Here is a 25,942-nt window from a genome sequence, read left to right as displayed (position 1 = left end):
GAAGTTATTTACGTCAAAATTTTTATGGTCGAGAATGTTGTGGTTAGGCCTAACATTAATTAATTCTGTGTGGAAGAGTGTGTGTGTTTGTGACTATGTATGCAATATGTTACACTTTTTCCCCACTATCTTCACTGTGAAAAACTGCAGGATATGTCACAGACTTTGTGGGGTGGCAGAAAGTGGTGCAGAGAGATGTGGTAAAGAACTGAAGGATAGCTGTCTTCCTTTCAGGGCACATTGAAAAGTAGTCAAAGTCCTGATTAATAATGTGATTCAACTGCTCCAGTCTGTGATGTTATTGTGCAATGAGACGAGTGCCCTTTTGCAGCCAGTTTAGGTTTAGTTGGTGTATTTGGAACAAGCGAGAATTTAACATAAACAAATTTTTTTGTGAACTAAGTTTTGGGGGTTGTCCTCACATCTGACAGACCTAGTGTGGGCCAAATTGAAAGCAACCAGTGATCAAAGATGTGTTTCTAACTTTGAGAACGAGTTTTCATCACTTCAAAAGTGATTGTATCACTTGCAAAAGTCGCGGCAGTAGCTGTTTGATTATTCACGAAGTATCGTATTTATCAGTTACCTGGAAAAGACTGGACTCGCATTTGGGAGGACGACAGTTCAATCCCGCTTCCGGCCATCCTGATTTAGGTTTCCCGTGATTTCCTTAAATTGCTCCAGGCAAATGCCGGGATGGTTCCTTTGAAAGGGCACGGCCGACTCCCTTCCCCATCCTTCCCTAATCCGATGAGACCGATGACCTCGCTGTCTGGTCTCCTTCCCCAAATAACACAACCCAACCCTGGAAAAGGTAATGTGTCATGCCCTTGTGTTGTATTTTTCCATGAAAAAGCAGCCATAGCCAAAAATATAGGATTGGAATTTCTAGCTCCTTCTTGTTTACATTCGTATAATTTTTTGCCATGTGAACATTGTGAAAAAAGTTTTTGCTGAGACATTTGTTCATAATCATGATGATAATGTTTGTTACATGTATGAGAGGGACCGAATGAAATTTTTTCATACATCTTATCTTCTAAATTACTACCTAAGAACTTTTTCTGTCTCAGTAATTTTTTCTAATGTGTGGTGTTGTGTAAGTACACAAGTGACAGTACGCCAAATTTTTTTGACACCTATTCTTGTCTTCTGCTTGAATCTTTCTCCATTTTCAGAAGCTTTCTGTTGCTTCATTCAGTTTTATTACAAACAAGATGATACAGTCTCAGATAGTCGATAATTAAGTTAAAGTGTCTTTTTTTGTTTTATTTACTTTTGAGGAAGAAGGAAGAAATATACCACTTCTCAGCAGGTTTGCTTTAGTGCATGATGACACTACTGGGACTGTTAACCTTTTGTGTATGTAGTGCTTATCTCTTATGCATGTAAATTACCACTTGGAGTATTATTAATGAATTTGTTTGTACAGAATGTAAAAAGCATGCTATAGTGTTACTTTTATGCGAATTTTGATAATTGCTATGATTATATGAAGTAACAGTTATTAAGAAAACAGTGTCACACATTTTCTTTGCTGTTAATCAAACATTCATACTTACAGTGACCAATGTCTTCTTTACCCCCTTCCTCCTGGCTTCTCGCTCCATTTAATGAAATCATGTGCTATTCATACTGCAATTGTCTGGAGTAATGCTATATAGTATGGGATCTGTACCATATAGGATTGATGGTGGACATCTGAAAATTTCAAAGAAGGGTAGCTCATTTTTGTTTTACAGTGCAATTGAGGATACAGTGTAATGGATGTCATAAGCAAATTTGAGTGGCAATCATTAAAAAAAAAAAAAAAAAAAAAAAAGGAGTTTTTCGTCGTGGCTAGAGATTTTCACAAAAATTCAGTCACCAACTTTCTCCTCTGAATGCCAAAATATTTTGCTCGTTTCCACATAGATTGTTATGAAATAAGAATAGTCTGAGCTCACACAGTATATTTAGGTGTTCAATTATCCCATGATGTGCTAATTGTGAGTGAAGCAGTAGGGAAATAGCCTGAAAGTGTTTCTATGAAACCTCTGAAAACACGTAAGTGTGAATTGCATGGTCATCATGTTGTTTATTTGTTTGTCCAAGAATCATTGTAGTATATTGTTTGTACATTTCATGTAGGACAGTGGTAAACCTAGTTAATTTACAATACAGTAGTCATTTTGGCATCATTATTGACAATAAAAATGCATTATAATGTAGGTTGGTGTACTACATTGCTTCTACATGTGTAAAATTTGATAAATGATGTTCACTTATAACGAAGTTCCATTAATTCAGACAAAGAACAGAAGAAGTGGTCAAGAAGGAACTGTTTTAACTTTATTTTAAATGCATTTAATGTTGGTATGAATTCTAGGTCAGAAGGCAAACGGTTATATAGCATAACTCCAGTACGATACACTCCTCTTTTACATAAGTTTGTATTTACGGCTTTCCTGTGTTAATGTGTAGGTTGATCTACTGCCTAATTTCATATGTGTGTATATCACAGTTGTGTCTGAAGAGATTTTGCTTTTTTAATATGCTGCCTTTTGTGAAAATTAGTATTTTGTACATATACAAGCAAAGCAGTGGCAATATTATGAGAGTTTTAAAAGGGGTCTACAGGAATCCTTGCATTTAGCTTTTTTTTATCACCCTTATGATCTTTTTCTTTATTTTAAATGCTTTTGTAGAATTTGTGGAATTTCCCCAAAAAAATTATTCCGTGCATAAGTAGCGACTGTATACTACAATGGTACATTGTCAGCACTGATGAGCAGCTTGTATTCTGAGTGGGGAACCTAACAGCATGTTTGTTGTTGTTGTGGTCTTCAGTCCTGAGACTGGTTTGATGCAGCTCTCCATGCTACTCTATCCTGTGCAAGCTTCTTCATCTCCCAGTACCTACTGCAACCTACATCCTTCTGAATTTGCTTAGTGTATTCATCTCTTGGTCTCCCTCTACGATTTTTACCCTCCACACTGCCCTCCAATACTAAATTGGTTATCCCTTGATGCCTCAACACATGTCCTACCAACCGATCCCTTCTTCTTGTCAAGTTGTGCCACAATTCCTCTTCTCCCCAATTCAATTCAATGCCTCCTCATTAGTTATGTGATCTACCCATCTAATCTTCAGCATTCTTCTGTAGCACCACATTTCAAAAGCTTCTATTCTCTTCTTGTCCAAACTATTAATCGTCCATGTTTCACTTCCATACATGGCTACACTCCATACAAATACTTTCAGAAACGACTTCCTGACACTTAAATCTATACTCAATGTTAACAAATTTCTCTTCTTCAGAAACGCTTTCCTTGACATTGCCAGTCTACATTTTATATCCTCTCTACTTCGACCATCATCAGTTATTTTGCTCCCCAAATAGCAAAACTACTTTAAGTGTCTCATTTCCTAATCTAATTCCCTCAACATCACCCGACTTAATTCGACTACATTCCATTATCCTCGTTTTGCTTTTGTTGATGTTCATCTTATACCCTCCTTTCAAGACACAATCCATTCCATTCAACTGCTCTTCCAAGTCCTTTGCTGTCTCTGACAGAATTACAATGTCATCGGCGAACCTCAAAATTTTTATTTCTTCTCCATGGATTTTAATACCTACTCCGAATTTTTCTTTTGTTTCCTTCACTGCTTGCTCAATATACAGATTGAATAACATCGGGGATAGGCTACAACCCTGTCTCACTCCCTTCCCAACCACTGCTTCCCTTTCATGTCCCTCGACTCTTATAACTGCCATCTGGTTTCTGTACAAATTGTAAATAGCCTTTCGCTCCCTGTATTTTACACCTGCCACCTTCAGAATTTGAAAGAGAGTATTCCAGTCAACATTGTCAAAAGCTTTCTCCAAGTCTACAAATGCTAGAAACATAGGTTTGCCTTTTCTTAATCTAGCTTCTAAGATAAGTCGTAGGGTCAGTATTGCCTCACGTGCTCCAACATTTCTACAGAATCCAAACCGATCTTCCCCGAGGTCAGTTTCTACTAGTTTTTCCATACGTCTGTAAAGAATCCGTGTTAGTATTTTGCAGCCGTGACTTATTAAACTGATAGTTCGGTAATTTTCACATTTGTCAACACCTGCTTTCTTTGGGATTGGAATTATTGTATTCTTCTTGAAGTCTGAGGGTATTTCGCCTGTTTCATACATCTTGCTCACCAGAGGGTAGAGTTTCGTCAGGACTGGCTCTTCCAAGGCTGCCAGTAGTTCTAATGGAATGTTGTCTACCCCCTATATACTCCTTCCACCTTTCTGCTTTCCCTTCTTTGCTTAGAACTCGTTTTCCATCTGAGCTCTTGATATTCATACAAGTGGTTCTCTTTTCTCCAAAGATCTCTTTCATTTTACTGTAGGCTGTATCTATCTTACCCCTAGTGAGATAAGCCTCTACATCCTTACATTTGTCCTCTAGCCATGCCTGCTTAGCCATTTTGCACTTCCTGTCGATCTCATTTTTGAGACGTTTGTATTCCTTTTTGCCTGCTTCATTTACTGCATTTTTATATTTTCTCCTTTCATGAATTAAATTCAGTATTTCTTCTGTCACCCAAGGATTTCTACTAGTCCTCGTCTTTTTACCTACTTGATCCTTTGCTGCCTTCACTACTTCATCCCTCAAAGCTACCCATTCTTCTTCTACTGTATTTCTCTCCCCCATTCCTGTCAATAGTTCCCTTATGCTTTCCCTGAAACTCTGTACAACCTCTGGTTTAGTCAGTTTATCCAGGTCCCATCTCCTTAAATTCCCACCTTTTTGCAGTTTCTTCAATTTTAATCTACAGCTCATAACCAATAGATTGTGGTCAGAGTCCACATCTGCCCCTGGAAATGCCTTACAATTTAAAACCTGGTTCCTAAATCTCTGTCTTACCATTATATAATCTGTCTGAAACCTGTCAGTATCTCCAGGCTTCTTCCATGTATACAACCTTCTTTCATGATTCTTGAACCAAGTGTTAGCTATGATTAAGTTATGCTCTGCGCAAAATTCTACGAGGCGGTTTCGTCTTTTATTTCTTAGCCCCAATCCATATTCACCTACTATGTTTCCTTCTCTCCCTTTTCCTACTCATCACCCATGACTATTAAATTTTCGTCTCCCTTCACAATCTGAATAATTTCTTTTATTTCATCATACATTTCTTCAATTTCTTCGTCATCTGCAGAGCTAGTTGGTATATAAACTTGTACTACTGTAGTAGGCATGGGCTTCGTATCTCTCTTGGCCACAATAATGCATTCACTATGCTTTTTGTAGTAGCTTACCCGCATTCCTATTATCCTATTCATTATTAAACCTACTCCTGCATTACCCCTATTTGATTTTGTGTTTATAAGCCTGTAGTCACCTGACCAGAAGTCTTGTTCCTCCTGCCACGAACTTCACTAATTCCCACTATATCTAACTTTAACCTATCCATTTCCCTTTTTAAATTTTCTAACCTACCTGCCCGATTAAGGGATCTGACATTCCACGCTCCGATCCGTAGAACGCCAGTTTTCTTTCTCCTGATAACGACATCCTCCTGAGTAGTCCCCGCCCGGAGATCCGAATGCTGGACTATTTTACCTCCGGAATATTTTACCCAAGAGGACGCCATCATCATTTAACCATACAGTAAAGCTGCATGCCCTCGGGAAAAATCACGGCTGTAGTTTCCCCTTGCTTTCAGCCGTTCGCAGTACCAGCACAGCAAGGCCGTTTTGGTTAGTGTTACAAGGCCAGATCAGTCAATCATCCAGGCTATTGCCCTTGCAACTACTGAAAAGGCTGCTGCCCCTCTTCAGGAACCACACGTTTGTCTGGCCTCTCAACAGATACCCCTCCGTTGTGGTTGCACCTACGGTACGGCTATCTGTGTTGCTGAGGCACGCAAGCCTCCCCACCAACGGCAAGGTGCATGGTTCATGGGGGGGGGGGATTCAGACTCATATTTAAATTGTTTAGGTGCACCTCCCACTTCAGATCTGCCTGAACATGCATGCCTACAAATTTTGTATGACCGGTCTTGACACATTTTTTCCTTCGATTGTGAAAACAGGGTTTGCAGGACGGTGGTTTTGCGTGGTGTGGAAGTTAACTGTCACAGTTTTTTCAGAAATTGTGATTAGCTTTTGGTCCTGAACTAGTGCATTAAGATATGCATAACTAATATTGCTGCCTCTTGTAGATTTTCCCCATCATGTATTTTACTAGACAAGTCATTTATATACAGCAGAAACAGGACAGGTCCCAGAACTAACCCTTGTGGGACTCTATACTTGATTTTCCCCCTTGTCACTGTAAAAACTAGAAATTTTTTGTGTTTCACTATCTTTGTGTTTTATTTCTGTAATCTGATGGAGATTACTAAGGCACAACTGGGGCCACCTTTCAGACTGGCCTCTAATTCCATAATTACTTAATTTACGCAAGATAATGCCATAATCAATAACATCAAAGGCTGTATTTAGATACAGAAATATCCCAGATACATGTTGCGTATCATCCACTGCTTTTGCTACTTCATTTAAGAAGGCAAAATTTGTCGTCTGAGTTGACTTTCCAGCTCTGAACCCTTATTGCACATGTACGTGAAGATGTTTCACGTACCGCTATGATTCCTCTAGTTTTCCCTTGCAGTAATAAATGGTGAATGAAACGATTACTGTAGTTATGCTTCTCTGTGGGCTTGAATATCTCTGATTTAACCGTTAAGGGCATTTTTTGATATATAGATATAAATGGGAGGAAGCAATATGTTGTTAGACCCTTCTTGGAAAGAACACTCTCAGAATTCTAATAATAAATGTCCTTGTGTTGCAAAACCTTTCCTTGTAGCTTCTACCACTGTAGTTGAGTATCTCTGTTACAAAAGCTTTGTAAGCTACTTGTCTGATGGATGAAGTATATTTCCTCAGAAATCTTCCAACAAATCTCAGCTCGGTACCTGATTTATCTACAGTTTAATGCAGTGACTCCACTTGTGGTCACCCTGGAGAAAGAAATACTCATAAGTATGTTTGGGGTACCAGAAAATTAATGCATAAAAACCATAAGATGTACAGAAAAATGACAAATACCAGTGGATAGAGTGCCCTTCCAAGTTTCCATTTGTAATCACACAATGGCGTAGTTGGAGAGGGCGTCACTAGTAATGAAACATGTCAGAATATGCAGACAAATCATCCACCCCACATGCATCAAATTAGTTTGGGCCTGCAGATCAAAAGATTTCAAAAGGGAGCTGCTGCTGTTGCACATGCGCACATATTTCACACACATATTAACATTTGCCACATCATAAAAGGCGCCCATATTCAGCACCTGTAATGTGAGTTAAAAATTTGGGGAGATGTTCTATCGACTGATGCATCTGTTTACCATATGTCTTGCTGTTTTCAGGCAGTCGTCTTCTGAAACCCCGTACGTACTTATGAGTAATATTGTATTCTTACATATTTAGGATCTTCACTGTTTACAGTGATTGTTTGCCAGTCATTTAATCAGGCAATAATGTGTCTTTATGCATCTGTAAATGCTATAAATTATATCTGTTTATGTTGAAGGTGACAGCCCACCCCGCCACCAACTGTTGATTCTCTGCATGTCTTCTTGCATTTCACTATAATTTTCTGACACTGTGACTTCCCAGTATACAACAGTGGCATTCACAAACTACCTCCTGAGGCTTCCAACTTTATTCACTGGGTCATTTAAGTATATTGTGAATGTAATGGTCTTATAACTCTCACTTGTGTTGTGCTCAGAGCTTCTTTCATCTGAGAGAATTTCTCCCTGTTAAGAATGACTTGCTGTGCTTGGAAGTTTTTAACCCTATTACAATTCTGGTATGCAAAATGTAGTTGTCACCCTCGTCCCTCAGACACCTTACTAAGTGACACCCCGGAGCTGTATCAAATAAAAGTCAATGGGTAAAACCTGAGAATCACAGTTGAATCACTGTCTACTGCCTTTTGGATATCACAGAAAGAGAAAACTGGATGGCACAAGATCACCGTTTGCAGAGTCCATGTTTATAGATTTTTGGTCTCCAAAACAGCTGTAATACATAGCATTAAACATGTTTCGTCAGCCTGTAATTAGATTCCAAAACCCCAATTGAAAACAGGAATGATCTACATTTTCTCTATCACCTGGACCCTTCAGTATCACACAGCCCTGCAGTAAACCTTTTATTTTTTCTTGCCAAATTACAACTTTTTTTGATGAATTGGCTGGATGCTGAATTCTCGTTGTTTGGCAGTTTGTTATAAACGCAATCCTCTTATGAAATGGTTACTGTATTGGAGGTAAGATGAAGCTTTCTGAGTGGTCTAAGAAGCTAGCTGAATATAGTAAGTGATATATGTTAACTTTTGAATTATTGAGTAAAAAAAGTAAATAGCTACTCATAGCATAAGACAGAAATTAAAATTGAAAAATAAATGAACTGTGTTTGAATTTCTGAAGCCAGATCGTGAAATGAGATTATTTGTTCTTCATATGCTGTCCATAGCCACACAGAGTACTATGGTATGTACCACCCTCTTTACCCCTCCAACACACTTGTCAAACCCTAGCCCAAGATTCCTACCCTCCAAATGACACATCTTTAAAACTTGCCCCAAGCAACCATTCACAAATTCCAGTCCCAATACTAACAAAACCAACAGTATGAAGGGCAGGACCATGTGGGAGACTACACATTATTTAATACTTGACTTATGTTCACTACTTGTTTTGTTTTGACAAATGTTCACAACTTTTTTTTGTTGAAATCCACCTTATACACGACTTTTCTAAATTCACTCAACAGGGTTTCAGAGATCCCCATGGAAGTTCTCTGAGAGTTTTAATAGATTATTCTGACCTATTATGATTGGAGAAAACGGTTTCTGAGTTTCTTGACATCTTGTATCAGACTGGCTTGATATGGGCAACGAGCAGCAGAACAGTACAGAGCAAGCCATGCTAGAGTCTTGTATACAGTTGCCTGAATAGATAAAATGCACTTTCTAAGAATTCTCCCAACACATCTGCCTTAAATTTACCTTTACTGGTATGGAAACGACATTTTCATTCCATTTAATATCACTTGGATGTGTTCGTCTACGTATTTAAATTGTGTGGCAAGATCCAGAAATGGGAGCATATGTCTGTTAATTTCACAAAAATGGTGCTTTCACAGTGCAGGTATAGAAAGTATGATAATGGAATGCAGGTGGGAGATGTTCTTGGCATATATGCTTTGTACTCTTGAAATACTCTTCTTCTTCTTTCTTGGCTCTACAGCTCATGATGAGCCTTGGCCTCTTCTGCAATTTCCTTCCATCTCTCTTGGTCCTTTGCCAATACTCTCCAGTTTCTATAGCCCATCTTCCTAAGATCTTAGATTACTCCATCTTCCCATCTGGCTCTTGGTCGACCACGTCCTCTCTGCCCCCCTGGCTTGCCTTGTAATATTCTTTTTGGTACTTCTGTATCATTCATGCAAGCCACGTGTCCCGCCCACCTCAGTCTGGATGATTTCACTATCCTTCTGATGGGTTGGTCTTTGTATATTGTACACAACTCATGGTTGTGTCTCCTCCTCCATCTCCCTCTTTCACAGATTGAGCCGATAATTCGTCTAAGTACCTTTCTTTCAAATGCATCCAGTGTTTCGATATCTTTAGTTGTTAATGTCCAGGCTTCAGAGGCATATGTAAGCACTGGTCGTATAAGTGATTTATACATAGTTAATTTCATGGTACGAGTCAGGAGCCTTGAGGATAGAAGTCTTGTTGGGGAAAAATAGGCTCTGTTGGCCAGTATTAATCTCTGCTTAATTTCAAAGGAGGTATTATTTGGATGTGTAACTGTCGAGCCCAGATACTTGAAATGTTAACTCTCTCAAATGTATAATTGCCCATTGTTATTGCATTTGGCATATTTTCTCTATGTGGTTTTCCAGCTGCTATATATTTTGTTTTTTGTTCATTAATAATTAACCCCATGTTCCTAATGGCTAAGCAGGGATGGCTAGAGGACAAATGTAAGGATGTAGAGGCTTATCTCACCAGGGGTAAGATAGATACTGCCTACAGGAAAATTAAAGAGACCTTTGGATATAAGAGAATGACTTGTATGAATATCAAGAGCTCAGATGGAGACCGAGTTCTAAGCAAAGAAGGGAAATCAGAAAGGTGGAAGGAGTATATAGAGGGTCTATACAAGGGTGATGTGCTTGAAGACAATATTATGGAAATGGAAGAGGATGTAGATGAAGATGAAATGGGAGATACGATACTGCGTGAAGAGTTTGACAGAGCACTGAAAGACCTGAGTTGAAACAAGGCCCCCGGAGTAGACAACATTCCATTGGAACTACTGACGGCCTTGGGAGAGCCAGTCCTGACAAAACTCTACCATCTGGTGAGCAAGATGTATGAAACAGGCGAAATACCCTCAGACTTCAAGAAGAATATAATAATTCCAATCCCAAAGAAAGCAGGTGTTGACAGATGTGAAAATTACCGAACTATCAGTTTAATAAGTCACAGCTGCAAAATACTAACATGAATTCTTTACAGACGAATGGAAAAACTAGTAGAAGCCAACCTCGGGGAAGATCAGTTTGGATTCCGTAGAAGCACTGGAACACGTGAGGCAATACTGACCTGACGACTTATCTTAGAAGAAAGATTAAGGAAAGGCAAACCTACGTTTCTAGGATTTGTAGACTTAGAGAAAGCTTTTGACAATGTTGACTGGAATACTCTCTTTCAAATTCTAAATGTGGCAGGGGTAAAATACAGGGAGCGAAAGGCTATTTACAATTTGTACAGAAACCAGATGGCAGTTATAAGAGTCGAGGGACATGAAAGGGAAGCAGTGGTTGGGAAGGGAGTAAGGCAGGGTTGTAGCCTCTCCCCGATGTTGTTCAATCTGTATATTGAGCAAGCAGTAAAGGAAACAAAAGAAAAATTCGGAGTAGGTATTAAAATCCATGGAGAAGAAATAAAAACTTTGAGGTTCGCCGATGACATTGTAATTCTGTCAGAGACAGCAAAAGACTTGGAAGAGCAGTTGAATGGAATGGACAGTGTCTTGAAAGGAGGATATAAGATGAACATCAACAAAAGCAAAACGAGGATAATGGAATGTAGTCGAATTAAGTCGGGTGATGCTGAGGGAATTGGATTAGGAAATGAGACACTTAAAGTAGTAAAGGAGTTTTGCTATTTGGGGAGCAAAATAACTGATGATGGTCGAAGTAGAGAGGATATAAAATGTAGACTGGCAATGGCAAGGAAAGCTTTTCTGAAGAAGAGAAATTTGTTAACATCGAGTATAGATTTAAGTGTCAGGAAGTCATTTCTGAAAGTATTTGTATGGAGTGTAGCCATGTATGGAAGTGAAACGTGGATGATAAATAGTTTGGACAAGAAGAGAATAGAAGCATTCGAAATGTGGTGCTACAGAAGAATGCTGAAGATTAGATGGGTATATCACATAACTAATGAGGAAGTATTGAACAGGATTGGGGAGAAGAGAAGTTTGTGGCACAACTTGACCAGACGATGGGATCGGTTGGTAGGACATGTTCTGAGGCATCAAGGGATGACCAATTTAGTATTGGAGGGCAGCGTGGAGGGTAAAAATCGTAGAGGGAGACCAAGAGATGAATACACTAAGCAGATTCAGAAGGATGTAGATTGCAGTAGGTACTGGGAAATGAAGAAGCTTGCACAGGATAGAGTAGCATGGAGAGCTGCATCAAACCAGTCTCAGGACTGAAGACCACAACAGCAACAACAACATGTTCCTACTGGCCTGTTCATGAGCTGTAAATGTCTCTTCCAATGCTTTTTGGGATCTTGCTATTATATCTATGTCATTTGCGTTGGCCAGTATCTGCACCGATATATAGAAGATCGTTCTTCTGTTCAGAAGGTTTGCGTTTCTCATCACCTTCTCCAGGGCGGCATTAAAGAGAAGGCATGCCAATGCACCCCCTTGTCGCACTCCATTATTAATACTCCATGTGTTGGACGTCATTCCTCCTATTCTTACACTACCTTGTGTTTCACTCATTGTCATTCTCACCAGCCTTACGAACTTTCTAGAGATTCCCAGTTCATCTAGAGCTTGATATAACTGCTCTCTATTTATGCTATCATAAGCTGCTTTGAAATCTACAAAGAGGTGATGCATGCCCACTCTAAATTCATTTGTTTTTTCCAGGATTTGTCTTAAGGTGAATATTTGATCTATGGTTGACTTCCGAGGAAGGAATCCGCATTGGTACGGCCACGTCTCCCTCTGTATAGTTGGGAGTATTCTGTCGATTAGTATATTAGAGAGTATTTTATATCCCAAATTAAGTAGTGTGATCCCTCTGTAATTGCCACACCCCATCTTATCTCCTTTCTTATATACGGGACATATGATACCCTCTTTCCATTGTTGGGGCATTTTATCCTCTTCCCATATTCTGGTGACCATTTTCAGAAGGCTTTGTTCCAGCTCTCTGCCTCCTTGTTTAAACAGTTCTGCTGGAATACCATCTGTTCCGGCCGCCTTGTTTTTTTCAATTTCTTCAGGGCAGTTTTCACTTCTTCTGTATTTGGTGGGGTAGTGTTGTTGTCTGGGTCCTCTTCCCCACTGGTGTCTGTTGGGTTCTCTGGTATAGTTATTCTAGGGTTGAGGAGACTATCAAAATACCTGTGCCATCTTTCGCATATTCTTTTCCCTTCACTTATTATATTCCCTGTCTCATCTTTTATTAACCTTGTTTTGCTATCAAAAGGCTTCCGTGCCGCATTCACCTCTCTATAGAATTTTCTTATTTCAGTTTTGCTTCTCATGAGCTCCATTTCCTTGACTCTTGCTTTCATCCATTCTCTCTTTTTTCTTTGGTGAGTCCTCTTCTCAGTCCTCCATTTTTCTTTGTATTCTTTTACTATCCTCCTCGTACAGTGTGATTGCGGTGTCCTTCTATATGCTTTGTTCTTTCCTTCAGTTACTATTTCGCATTCAGTATCAAACCATGATGGTCTTACTTGTCTTGTCCCAATTCCAAGTATTTCTCTTGCCGATGTCTCCACCGTTGTGTTTATCGCTCCCCACTGATCTTCAATATTGTTATATTCTCCAGCGTTTTCCAGAATCCGAGTTATCTTCCCCTGATACTGTTCTCTCACTTCCACTGATTCTAGAGTTGTTATATTATATTTCTGTGCCCTGGGTTGGTCTCCTTTCACTGCGTTAGACATCCTTGCCCTCACCCGTGCCCATACCAGAAAATGATCTGTATCTATGTTTGGGCCTCTGAGACTCCTCACGTCCAATAGGTCCGATTTGTGTCTCAGATCTATCGACACATGGTCGATCTGGTTTACTGTGTTTCCATCCAGTGAGTTCCATGTTCCCTTATGAATTTCTTTATGTGGGAACAGTGTTGATCCTATTACCATATTTCTAGATGCTGCAAACAGTATAAGCCTTGCGCCATAGGGTGGTGGGGTTTCGGGTTCCGCTGGATAGGTCAGGAGTCCACTACACGCAACAAGCGGCTACACGGGTAGCAGGGGTTGTGTGGCATGGGCTGGGCGGTTTTTTAGGTTAGATGGCCTTGGGCAAGTACAGAAAGGGCAACAGCCTCAACGGGTGCGGGGCAAAGTCAGGACATGCGGGGACCAAGCAGCAATCGGTATTGTAATTGTCAACTGTTGAAGCTGCATTGGTAAAGTACCAGAACTTCAAGCGCTGATAGAAAGCACCGAAGCTGAAATCGTTATAGGTACAGAAAGCTGGCTTAAGCCAGAGATAAATTCTGCCGAAATTTTTACAAAGGTACAGACGGTGTTTAGAAAGGATAGATTGCATGCAACCGGTGGTGGAGTGTTCGTCGCTGTTAGTAGTAGTTTATCCTGTAGTGAAGTAGAAGTGGATAGTTCCTGTGAATTATTATGGGTGGAGGTTACACTCAACAACCGAGCTAGGTTAATAATTGGCTCCTTTTACCGACCTCCCGACTCAGCAACATTAGTGGCAGAACAACTGAGAGAAAATTTGGAATACATTTCACATAAATTTTCTCAGCATGTTATAGTCTTAGGTGGAGATTTCAATTTACCAGATATAGACTGGGACACTCAGATGTTTAGGACAGGTGGTAGGGACAGAGCATCGAGTGACATTATACTGAGTGCACTATCCGAAAATCACCTCGAGCAATTAAACAGAGAACCGACTCGTGGAGATAACATCTTGGACCTACTGATAACAAACAGACCCGAACTTTTCGACTCTGTATGTGCAGAACAGGGAATCAGTGATCATAAGGCCGTTGCAGCATCCCTGAATATGGAAGTTAATAGGAATATAAAAAAAGGGAGGAAGGTTTATCTGTTTAGCAAGAGTAATAGAAGGCAGATTTCAGACTACCTAACAGATCAAAACGAAAATTTCTGTTCCGACACTGACAATGTTGAGTGTTTATGGAAAAAGTTCAAGGCAATCGTAAAATGCGTTTTAGACAGGTACGTGCCGAGTAAAACTGTGAGGGACGGGAATAACCCACCGTGGTACAACAACAAAGTTAGGAAACTACTGCGAAAGCAAAGAGAGCTTCACTCCAAGTTTAAACGCAGCCAAAACCTATCAGACAAACAGAAGCTAAACGATGTCAAAGTTAGCGTAAGGAGGGCTATGCGTGAAGCGTTCAGTGAATTCGAAAGTAAAATTCTATGTACCGACTTGACAGAAAATCCTAGGAAGTTCTGGTCTTACGTTAAATCAGTAAGTGGCTCGAAACAGCATATCCAAACACTCCGGGATGATGATGGCATTGAAACAGAGGATGACACGCGTAAAGCTGAAATACTAAACACCTTTTTCCAAAGCTGTTTCACAGAGGAACACCGCACTGCAGTTCCTTCTCTAAATCCTCGCACAAACGAAAAAATGGCTGACATCGAAATAAGTGTCCGAGGAATAGAAAAGCAACTGGAATCACTCAATAGAGGAAAGTCCACTGGACCTGACGGGATACCAATTCGATTCTACACAGAGTACGCGAAAGAACTTGCCCCCCTTCTAACAGCCATGTACCGCAAGTCTCTAGAGGAACAGAGGGTTCCAAATGATTGGAAAAGAGCACAGGTAGTCCCAGTCTTCAAGAAGGGTCGTCGAGCAGATGCGCAAAACTATAGACCTATATCTCTGACGTCGATCTGTTGTAGAATTTTAGAAGATGTTTTTTGCTCGAGTATCATGTCGTTTTTGGAAACCCAGAATCTACTCTGTAGGAATCAACATGGATTCCAGAAACAGTGATCGTGTGAGATCCAACTCGCTTTATTTGTTCGTGAGACCCAGAAAATATTAGATACGGGCTCCCAGGTAGATGCTATTTTTCTTGACTTCTGGAAGGCGTTCGATACAGTTCCGCACTGTCGCCTGATAAACAAAGTAAGAGCCTACGGAATATCAGACCAGCTGTGTGGCTGGATTGAAGAGTTTTTAGCAAACAGAACACAGCATGTTGTTATCAATGGAGAGACGTCCACAGACGTTAAAGTAACCTCTGGCGTGCCACAGGGGAGTGTTATGGGACCATTGCTTTTCACAATATATATAAATGACCTAGTAGATAGTGTCGGAAGTTCCATGCTGTAGTATACAGAGAAGTTGCAGCATTAGAAAATTGTAGCGAAATGCAGGAAGATCTGCAGCGGATAGGCACTTGGTGCAGGGAGTGGCAACTGTCCCTTAACATAGACAAATGTAATGTATTGCGAATACATAGAAAGAAGGATCCTTTGTTGTATGATTATATGATAGCGGAACACACACTAGTGGCAGTTACTTCTGTAAAATATCTGGGAGTATGCGTGCGGAACGATTTGAAGTGGAATGATCATATAAAATTAATTGTTGGTAAGGCGGGTACCAGGTTGAGATTCATTGGGATGTGCTTAGAAAATGTAGTCCATCAACAAAGGAGGTGGCTTACAAAACACTCGTTCGACTTATACTTGAGTATTGCTCATCAGTGTGGGATCCGTACCAGATCGGTTTGACGGAGGAGATAGAGAAGATCCAAAGAAGAGCGGCGTGTTTCGTCACAGGGTTATTTGGTAACCGTGATAGCGTTACGGAGATGTTTAATAAACTCAAGTGGCAGACTCTGCAAGAGAGGCGCTCTGCATCGCGGTGTAGATTGCTCGCCAGGTTTCGAGAGGGTGCGTTTCTGGATGAGGTATCGAATATATTGCTTCCTCCTACTTATACCTCCCGAGGAGATCACGAATGTAAAATTAGAGAGATTAGAGCGCGCACGGAGGCTTTCAGACAGTCGTTCTTCCCGCGAACCATACGCGACTGGAACAGGAAAGGGAGGTAATGACAGTGGCACGTAAAGTGCCCTCCGCCACACAACGTTGGGTGGCTTGCGGAGTATAAATGTAGAATGTAGATGTAGATCATTACTTGTTGCGTGTTTGCTGTGGGGCCAATTATTGGTCGATACGTGTGTTCTTTCCCCACCTAAGCGTTTAGGTCTCCAGCTATTATTTTAAGATGATGCCTTGGGCACTCATCATATACTCTTTCCAAAGATTCATAGAATACTTCTTTCTCTTCTTCTTCGGATTCTTCTGATGGTGCATGGGCATTAATTATGGAGTAGGTAAAGAATTTCCCCTTTATCCTGAGTGTTGATAATCTTGAACTAATTGGTGTAAACCCTATTATGAAATGCTTTAATTGATGATGTACAACAAATCCTGTCCCCAGCTGGTGATTTCTTTCACTGCAGCTATAGAATATCTTCGCCTCTTTCTTTTCTAAAACTCCACTCCCTGTCCATCTAATTTCTTGTAGAGCTATTTTACTTTGCTTCAGACTCATTATTTGATCCAGAATTACTTTCAATGCTCCTGGTTGATATAGGGATGTCACATTCCAAGTACCAATATATAGATCTGATCTATGCCTTATATTTCTCTTCTTCCTAATTTTCCCTCCTTTATTTACTTGTATTCCATCCTCTTTGTCCTTTTCCATGCCAGGTCTGTCTTCCTTCATCCGTCTGACTTTACTTTGTAGAAGTTTTGCAACAGTTGTTTTTTTACAGAACAGGCTGTCAACCCTGTGTCCAACGCCTACCAGGGGACGGGTGATTTTTAATCAGGGTTTTCTTTCCTTAACCTTTGGAGACCCAACTCCCAATTGCAAGGCAGCAGTCATTGTTTTGCTAGTTTCGGTCCGCCCTGGGTATTTTATTTCCCCAGTATCCACCATATCTGGTGAACATTCCCCAATCTGCCACCTGGGGAGGTGCCCGATGGGAGACTAGCAACTCCACACGGGACTCTTGAAATACACGATCCCATAATTAGAAAAATAGTTTTCCATAAGACAGATTACATCTGTCAGGGTAAGTCTCCCGTTACTAATCGTTAAATATTAGTGAGGTGAGGCAAAACCTTGATGACCTGCATGGTTTTTCTTCGATTTTTGTATTTTCAGTTTTGTGAGTCAATAATATCCCAGGCATATGAGCAGTACTAAAGGCTGGGATTCCCTGATAAACTATGCCCTCTCAGGACTATTGTAATGACTCATGATGTGTCTTTTCATGTTCTGTAATATAATTCATGTGTTTTTTTTCTGTCTGATAATAATGAATACTTTTGTAGGCATGTGATTTATCACTGATGATATGCTTAAAAAAAAGTAGGGATTTTCGTGTGCTGCTCATTACTGTGCACTTGCTTATGTTGAAGGTTAACTGTTAGTCATTGTGCTTACCACAACTCTTTGAAAGTGCCTTTTAAATCATAGTGTTTCTTACAGGAGTTAAAAGGAGTCCTGCTGTTTTGTGGTGGGGCTATCTTTTTGCCTTATAACAAGGACACCTTGAAATTCCTGATGAATTCGGATGTCTTTTTATTAGGTGATAACAGATCCACTTGTCATCTGTTATAGTGCCATTTTTGAAAATTCATCCTTAGGAGATAGATCTCTGACAAAATCAACCAACAAGTGCATATTGACATTGAATAGGGTAGGTTGTGAAATCCTCTACACAGAGAACAGTCATTTTTGTAGTTCCCATGGAAATGCAACAGCTAGGAAATGAGTGGTAACAGAAGGAGCAGGAAGCTTGGAGGAGAAAGACACTCCACAGGACTTTACACAAGTCACAGATTGGCCTATTCCTGGGCCAATTGCACACTAATTCAATAGAAGCTTGACTGTTGTGTACCAAGACTCTCTACAGAAGGCTGTGTGTGTGTGATCAGTGGTGGAAAGTGTTAGCTATTATGGAAAAAAGCAGCACTATGAATTCAAGCTACTGTATTCAGCTATTAATGTGAAAGGAAACTGAATGCTTTACTGTCTGTCTGATGTAAGCAAGTAAAGTGCTTTAATTAGTTTGTTATTGGTTCTAAGTAACTGATTTGATTTCCCGTTACAGACACCACCAGCAAACTACCGACGCAAAGTGGATCACTATGGCAGCCTTCCACGGCAGCGATCTCTTGGAGCTACTATTGGAAGTTCTTGTGGTACCAGTGGGTCTGCTACCGCACCTGTTCCCCTCAGCCTCAGTTCTGTCACCATGGATGGTGTAGCCGCAAGGAAAGGCGTCGCCTTTGGTAAAGGACTTGGTCTTTCATCGTTGCTACATTTCCAACAGGCCAGGCGGAGGGTCGGGGGCGACAAGAGCTTCTCGACACCCAATCTAGGTGACCTGTCTAAGTGACTGTCCTCTATGAGCACGATAACTGAAGCTGCCACTGCAGATCAGTCTTCAGTACTTGCCTGAATGCCTGTCTCACTCACCAGCATGCCTGTTACGTATGTCTGCTTGTCTGAGGCTGCTTGTACAGACAGATGATTGTTATTGGCAACACTTTAGAAGACGGGCACTCACTGCATAATTGCCTAACATAGGGAGATAATTTTTAGTATTAAGGCAATAACTGCCTACAGAACTTTGTAAGAACTGACTAAACTAGCATGCATGATGGGAAGGTGTATATGTCTGTACATACGTGTTTTTACTTCTGGTTGTTACATGCCTCAAAGGAGTCAGTAAATACGGTCCACTGTATGATTATGGCATAGTCTTTTCTATATAATGACAGTGACAAAAACTGTTTTATCTGGAGGGGGAATGTAGCATAAAAACAGTTGCTCACATTAGTTGTTAAACTAGTAACTTTGCTCTTGTCCAGTACTTCAACATTCTTTAACTCCCTGTCACTCATCCTCCCCATGTTGTCTGATAAGGTCTTAATGTCCATTTCTCTATCCTTTTCCATGTGATCCAATCACCAAACAGTATATTCATATTTAATTGAAAGTAGCCTCTCTTGTTCAAGAAGCAATGAGTTTTTAAGAATTTTTGCTATATCCCAATTGAAACCACAATTATATTTACAAATTATCGTATTTCAACTCATTTCTCTGTAGCTCAGTCTTGGCTAATATCTTCATTAATTACACCCTTCATCTTTTGCAGCTGTGTTTTATCAGCTAGTATACTACAACTAATGTCAAAATTTGTGGTTGATATCAGTATAGTTTTCTCACCACTCACCCCTAAGGTGTGATGTGAAACAGTGTTCATTTTTTCCTGTTGTTCAAATCTCTTGCTATATTTTGTATCATATCACCTTTTAAATCTTAAGAGAGAGAGATGACACAATAGTTTGTTGGATGTGCATTTAGGAGGATCAGGTTCAAATCCGAGTCCAGTCATCCAGATTTGAAATTTCTGTGTGTTTTCCTAAACCAGTTAGAGCAAATGGTGAGAAGGTTTCTTTGAGAAAGATGGTGGGCAGTTTCCTGTCAGTCCCTTTATTATCTGAACATCTGCTCCATTTGCAATGACCTCATCATATATGGGGTGTGAAACCTTTACCTACTGACTTTCTGATTTTTCCCCCCCTCATGAGATTCACTGCTGTTATCTAAATTTAAATTTTCAGTGTATGTATTTTGTTCAGCAGTTTGCCATGCTGTCCATTTCTTTATGTACTGCAACCACTATGGCATTTTTTTCTAGCCACTACAACTTTGTCTTACTTTTTCCTTTTATGATTGGCTGCAGTAGCTGGTACTTTTGATTTAACATGGGATGATTCTAATAAGATTTTTTTTAACACCTATGAATTTTTGTGTAACTGGCACAAATGTCTTATCTACACCACAGGGTTCATGATCACAGTTTTGCTGTCTGTTTCATTCAGTAAATATTCAAATTATTTTCCACTGATTATATATTCGGGAAATTAAAGTTTATTTGGTTGGATGTGTGGTTATAATGAATAAATAATGTTACACAACAATGTAGTTAGTAATTTAATATTTCCACTAAGTTTTAAGTCAGTGTTACTACAGCCCCCATGTAGTGTTTCAAGATAATTATAAATTTTAAAGAAACTCAAAATTGCAAAATAATTCAAAGTGCACATATGAAAAAACACAAGTCCAACCAACTGCCTGATATGCACTATTGTGTTAGTGTTAAAGGCCCAACTCACAGTGTTCATGGAAAATCGCAAGTGCTCTCAGTCACACAAATTCTGAGTCCCAAAATTCAGACACTTTCAGCATGCCCCCTTTTATAGATGATAGCTGGGTTTCCTCCTAATTGCGACAAGCAACTTGTATGATTGTTCGCCAGTCTGATTACAGATTTTATCCTTATGTGCGATTTAAAACTGAGTACACCAAAAGATGTGCACTGAGATGCTGATTAAAATGATGTGCCATAATAAATGATTGGATGAATAGTTTATCAGAAATTGTAATTAAAATGAAAGGCAATTTTCAAATAATTATAACTATAATCACTCTTGGTGGACTGTGTCTTGGACATTCACACATAAGTAGCACAGCATTCTTATAGGAAATGAGCTACTGTTTCTGCTGGTGTCATCCATATTCATGTAGCTCTGGAAAAATTTACATTATGAACAAAACTATGCAAAAATCTAATTAATTATGCAAAAATGGGAAGTTAACACTGAAAACTTACACTCTACATGTTTTCCGACACAAACTGCAATGCTGTTTGTGTATCTGTTTTGTAAAATTAGTTACGCTGACTTTAATTGTTTAATTCAGACACTTCTTATTGAGTAATTAAGTGCATAAACAAATATGTTGGTAGTTCATATGATTCGCCTTGACAAGGTGCTTCCATTTGATAGGTCGATCTCTGTGGCTTATTCAGTATAGATGTTAGTACTCATATAGCAATATGTTGTTACTGATGACTTTCACCTGTTAACTAATTAAATACTTTATTTCCATAGTCAATCTATATGTCAAATAAATGGTGTCATTTATGATTTGGTGTTTCATGGTCTGGTGTATGTTTAGTGAATTATGCTTCTTAAGCACAAATGTGTATTCCGATGACTGTCTTTGTGTGAACTGCTAACAACATTTGTGACATCACTCCAGATGTCCTGCCACTGCTGCCATGCTTTGATGCCACATTTACCAGACTCCTGTCAAATGTCAGAGCGATGTGCACATGAGCGTCCATGCGATCAAACCTAAATAAGCCACCTTGGAGCTCTTTTCAGTATGTCTTGTCACAAAATCCACATATAAAATGTTACCAACATGAGAACTTTCAGTATTTGACCTCCTGTATTGTATATTGGTTCCATCCAGATATAGCATTTTATAAATCAGATTAGGAGATCTAATTTTAAATCTGCATTAGTATGAGCAAGTTATAATTTATCTCTGTATCTGATCCATGAACTGAGCTGAGCTGAGTGTCTATGAGCTACTAAAAGACAAGGTGTCGTTTGTGAATAACTCAGTTCTCATACTGATACTGAGGCCCGATTTAATTCGTATTCACCCACAAAATTTAGGAGATATTGATATTTTACACAGCTTCCCATAATTATGGTATCATCCTAATACTGGATATTATTTATCCAAACTCCATGAAATTGTGCCCCAGGTTTAATATCTGTCAGTTCTTTTTGAAGTGTTTGCTATGAATGAGTCGTGAACAGCAGGAACACAGCTGTTGGATGTAAGTGTATGATGCATCATTTTCTTTTATCTGAGCTGTCTTGTTTCAGTACAGATTTTACGAGTTTTAAAAATGTTAGTTAATGCCTTTAAGAATGTCAGTTCAATTACTGGGTTCTACTCTGTCAAATACCTCGTCATACGTACTAAAACACACTTGAATTTGCCCTCTGCTCTTAACATCTGTGCCTAATAATTGTGTTATGACAGTTACTTGTCTTCTAACTAAACATTTTTCAAAACCAAATTGAGAATCAACAAGAAAACTTGTGGTTTAATTTTTCCTGGAGGCTTTCACAAACATATTTTAATGGATAAAAAAGAAAACTTTATGATGTAGGATTTTGTGAATAATTCTGAGAAATAGTTAGAGCTTGGCTCATAAGCACTTGAGACCATGACCTTCACATGTCTGTGCATTTTGTTTTTATATGGTAATCCTTTTTTTGGTCAGTATTATAAAAAGCAAAGTTGCTGCTCACCACATAGTGGTCACATGCAAACACAACTCACACGTGCAACTGCAGTCCTCAATGGCCTAAAGCTTTATTTGTGTCTGTCTTTTTTTATGCCTGTCTGTGACTCAGCATCTAGCAACTGTCCTTTTCATAATATTGTTACATTCCATTCTTGGTTTTCCATTGTTTGATTACTTCTTTTGTCAAGAGTTTAAACAGTTCTATTGTGTTTTCAATTTTAAACTTGTCATAAATTGCCAATAAAGCAGGTACACTGCAATGAGTAAATCACTCACATTGCGAAATAATGTTCTAGCCATTACCACATACATCTTTCTCACGCATTGCTCAATTCTTTTCTTAGCATTTTTTTAATTTTAGTTTCAGTGAGTGAAATGTTAACAAAACATGGCTCACTGTTGAAGTAGCTGAAACATTTCTTATATAAAAGAACCAGATCTTAATTTAGTGCATTACCTCTGTTTATGGTGTTAGTTATATTAAAATTTTGTAATTATGTTTCTCTAGGACATACACAAAAAAACCACAGAATTACCTAAGATGTAGTGTAAGTGCTTAGCACATTTATAATAGTAGCAAATTGCAACATTTGCACAAATCATTACCATTTTAAAACTGCAAACTTTTAATTACATTGCATGTGCATGTCTCACCTACACAGAATCAATCTATAATTTGCATAGTAAAAGGAATAGGTAAACAGAATCATCAGTCATTTCTGTTGCATGTGGAATCATGAAGGTACCATCTGAAAAGCATGATGGATATTCCACAAATGTCTAGTAGTTACACAGTGTAGTTACCATTTTAGATCACTATAGGAATATTTGTGACTGCAGTAAATAGCTGTAAGAATTTTGTGTAATGTGATATTACAGAGTTCCTGGTGTATGCTGTGCCAAAGAGCGTCAATTTGAATCTGTTAACAGAGTGACACAAAATATTGGTGGGCTTTTTGTTGAATAGTGTTATTTCAGACTTAATCAATGGCTGACATCTGACAGATTGGCGGGATATGGAAGAATGATATATATTGTACAAGGCATGTCCGGAAAGTAAGTACAATTTGGGGAGGGGGGGGGGGACATCATAAAACTATTTTTCCACATAGTTGCCACCACTGTTCAGACATTTGTCATAGCAGGAAACCATTTTTTCTAGATAGCCACTGCTGAACACGTTTTTGCATTATCATTACTGTCAAAATGCCTTCCTCCAAAATTCACACTTAAAGTGCAAGAACAAGGGGTAATCGAGAAGGTGCGAGATCGGGCCTGTCGGCAAGTGAGCAAACTGCTCCCAACCGAATTATTGAATAAGGTTTGGAGTGATACCAGCAGAATGAGGATGTGGATTGTCGTGAAGCAATACAATGGCTTGACTGGAAATTCTGTGCCTTTCTTATTAATTGCATGCTGAATCACTCTGTGTTTCACAGTATGGTACCATATTGATGATTTCACAACTGGGAAGGAATTCAATAAACAACATGCTGTGTCTGTCCCAGAACAAAGTGAATAATTTTTTGTGCTGACAGCATTGTTTTGACTTTATGTTTTTTGGAGGATTGTGAGTGCTGCCACTCCTTTGACTGTTGTTTTGATTTGAGAGTGACATAATGACCAAAAGTTGTGTCGTTAGTCACAGTTCTGTATAAGAATTCATCCCCCTCATCACCGTATCAGGTAAGAAATGTCCAAGCATTGCCAAGTTGCTTCATTTTGTGGACATCCATAAGCATATTTGGAACCCAGTGGGAACACAAGCTGCAAAAATTTAAGCAATTCGTGATAGTCTCATGCAAAACAGTTTTTGAAACTCTGGAAACTCATCACCAAGCATTTTTAATGTGAACAGTTTGTTTTGTCCAGTTTTTTTCATTCACTTTTTCAACCAAACCATCATTGACAACAGGAAGCCACCCACTCCGTGATTCATGATGAACATTGTTTTCCCATATTGAATTGTCTCATCCTTTTTCTGACCATTCCATCAGTCATTACATTTTTGCCCTAAATCTCTAAGTTGACGATGAATTTCAAACTTTCATTACCAAACACAGAAAAAGGCTACAAGATACTCCAGTGTATTTACAAGGTGATTAGTTTACCACGTGATGTATTTTATCTTTTTTCCTATTGTAAGACTAGTACTTTCTTTTGTGTTAATATTTTTTGTTTTATGTCACACTGCACAGTTACATCATTATCAGCCTAAGATCTGTGACATTTCTGAACCAGGGCAAAAATTTGATAGTTGCATCCCCACTGCCTCCCACTCGAACATTTCAGAGCTGTTTTGTTTGTCATCCTAACATTCTTTTTTTTCCAGAAAATAAAAAAGAACCCTCACAATTAATATTGGCTGGGATTATTTGTGACTGGGGAATAAGAACTCTTCAGAAAATTTGCACTCTTTATTGCCTATTAGCTAATAACTTCCTCTTTTGCTTGTCATAAAATTAAATATAGGAAATGTAAGACCAGTAAAGGCAAGAGACTGGCAAGACAATACACATTTTTTAATCCTTAGATCCTGGCATTTTTTTTTCTCTGAAATCTTGTTACAGGTTTGCACCCCCGTGCTTTCCTATTTGCAAAAGAATTTAGTACCTCATCATAAGTTTGTTCAACATTTTGCTACATGAAAAATCAAAATGTTGTTGTCTGATACTGAAAAATTGTTAATATGAATAGTACCCAAGACTGGTGTGGTTTTTTGATTTGATTACATCTATTTTGTCCCAGTCTGCTAGATAAAACAAAATAGGCCTTTCTAATATTGCAGCAGTTGTAACATACACTAAATAAGTGAGACTGTTTTCACACAAATGGTCATTTTTATCTACCTCATTTACATAAATAACATGACAGAATATAATTGACAAAGTACCAATATCAAATGCCTATTATGCCTACTACAAGCAAAAAGTCTTACGTTAGGAAATAGTTTTACATTTCATTCATACAATCCAGTTTTCCAAGCATGAGATCGAATAGTAATAGTAGTAGTAGTAGTAGTAGTAGTAGTACAAAATTTTTATATAAATTTGGAATCATCATATTCTTTCATATAAATTGTGTTATGTCCCCATTTTCCTTCCTCATTCTAACAAACAATCTTGTCATCACTAATCCTGTAACTATTCCTGCTACTATCAAAACTTATTCTCCAGTTAACTTCACTAACCATGCCAGAATCACCAGTTCAGTTGTCCTGTATTTATTCTTTGGTTAGGTGTTATTAAGTGTTCGTACAAAACATGTTCTTTGCTATTCTGAGATCAGAACTTAAGCAGTTGCTAACCGGGGAACAAACAACTGGCCCTTAGTAGTGCAGCAATCTGGCAAAAATTTCATTTTCGTGAATACATAGAGAAGGTAATGTGTAATCTT

The 25,942-nt window shown here is 38.9% G+C and overlaps 1 protein-coding gene across 10 annotated transcripts in view; it reads left to right on the top strand.

Annotated features, from left to right (window-relative positions):
- LOC124606955 (liprin-beta-1) overlaps positions 1 to 25,942 on the top strand; it is a 931,859-nt gene that overhangs the window by 824,072 nt on the left and 81,845 nt on the right. For 9 of the 10 annotated variants that reach the window (XM_047139091.1, XM_047139092.1, XM_047139089.1 and 6 more), the window contains one exon: positions 18,476 to 18,746. In XM_047139091.1, coding sequence (XP_046995047.1) covers positions 18,476 to 18,746 — 271 coding nt within the window. The remainder of the gene's footprint in view (positions 1 to 18,475; positions 18,747 to 25,942) is intronic. The other variant, XM_047139085.1, reaches the window with a different exon arrangement.

This window comes from Schistocerca americana, chromosome 3 (assembly GCF_021461395.2).
Source record: "Schistocerca americana isolate TAMUIC-IGC-003095 chromosome 3, iqSchAmer2.1, whole genome shotgun sequence".
NCBI lineage: Eukaryota > Metazoa > Arthropoda > Insecta > Orthoptera > Acrididae > Schistocerca > Schistocerca americana.
The sequence above is the reverse complement of the archived record's forward strand: the minus strand, read 5'-3'. Positions and strand labels throughout refer to the sequence as shown.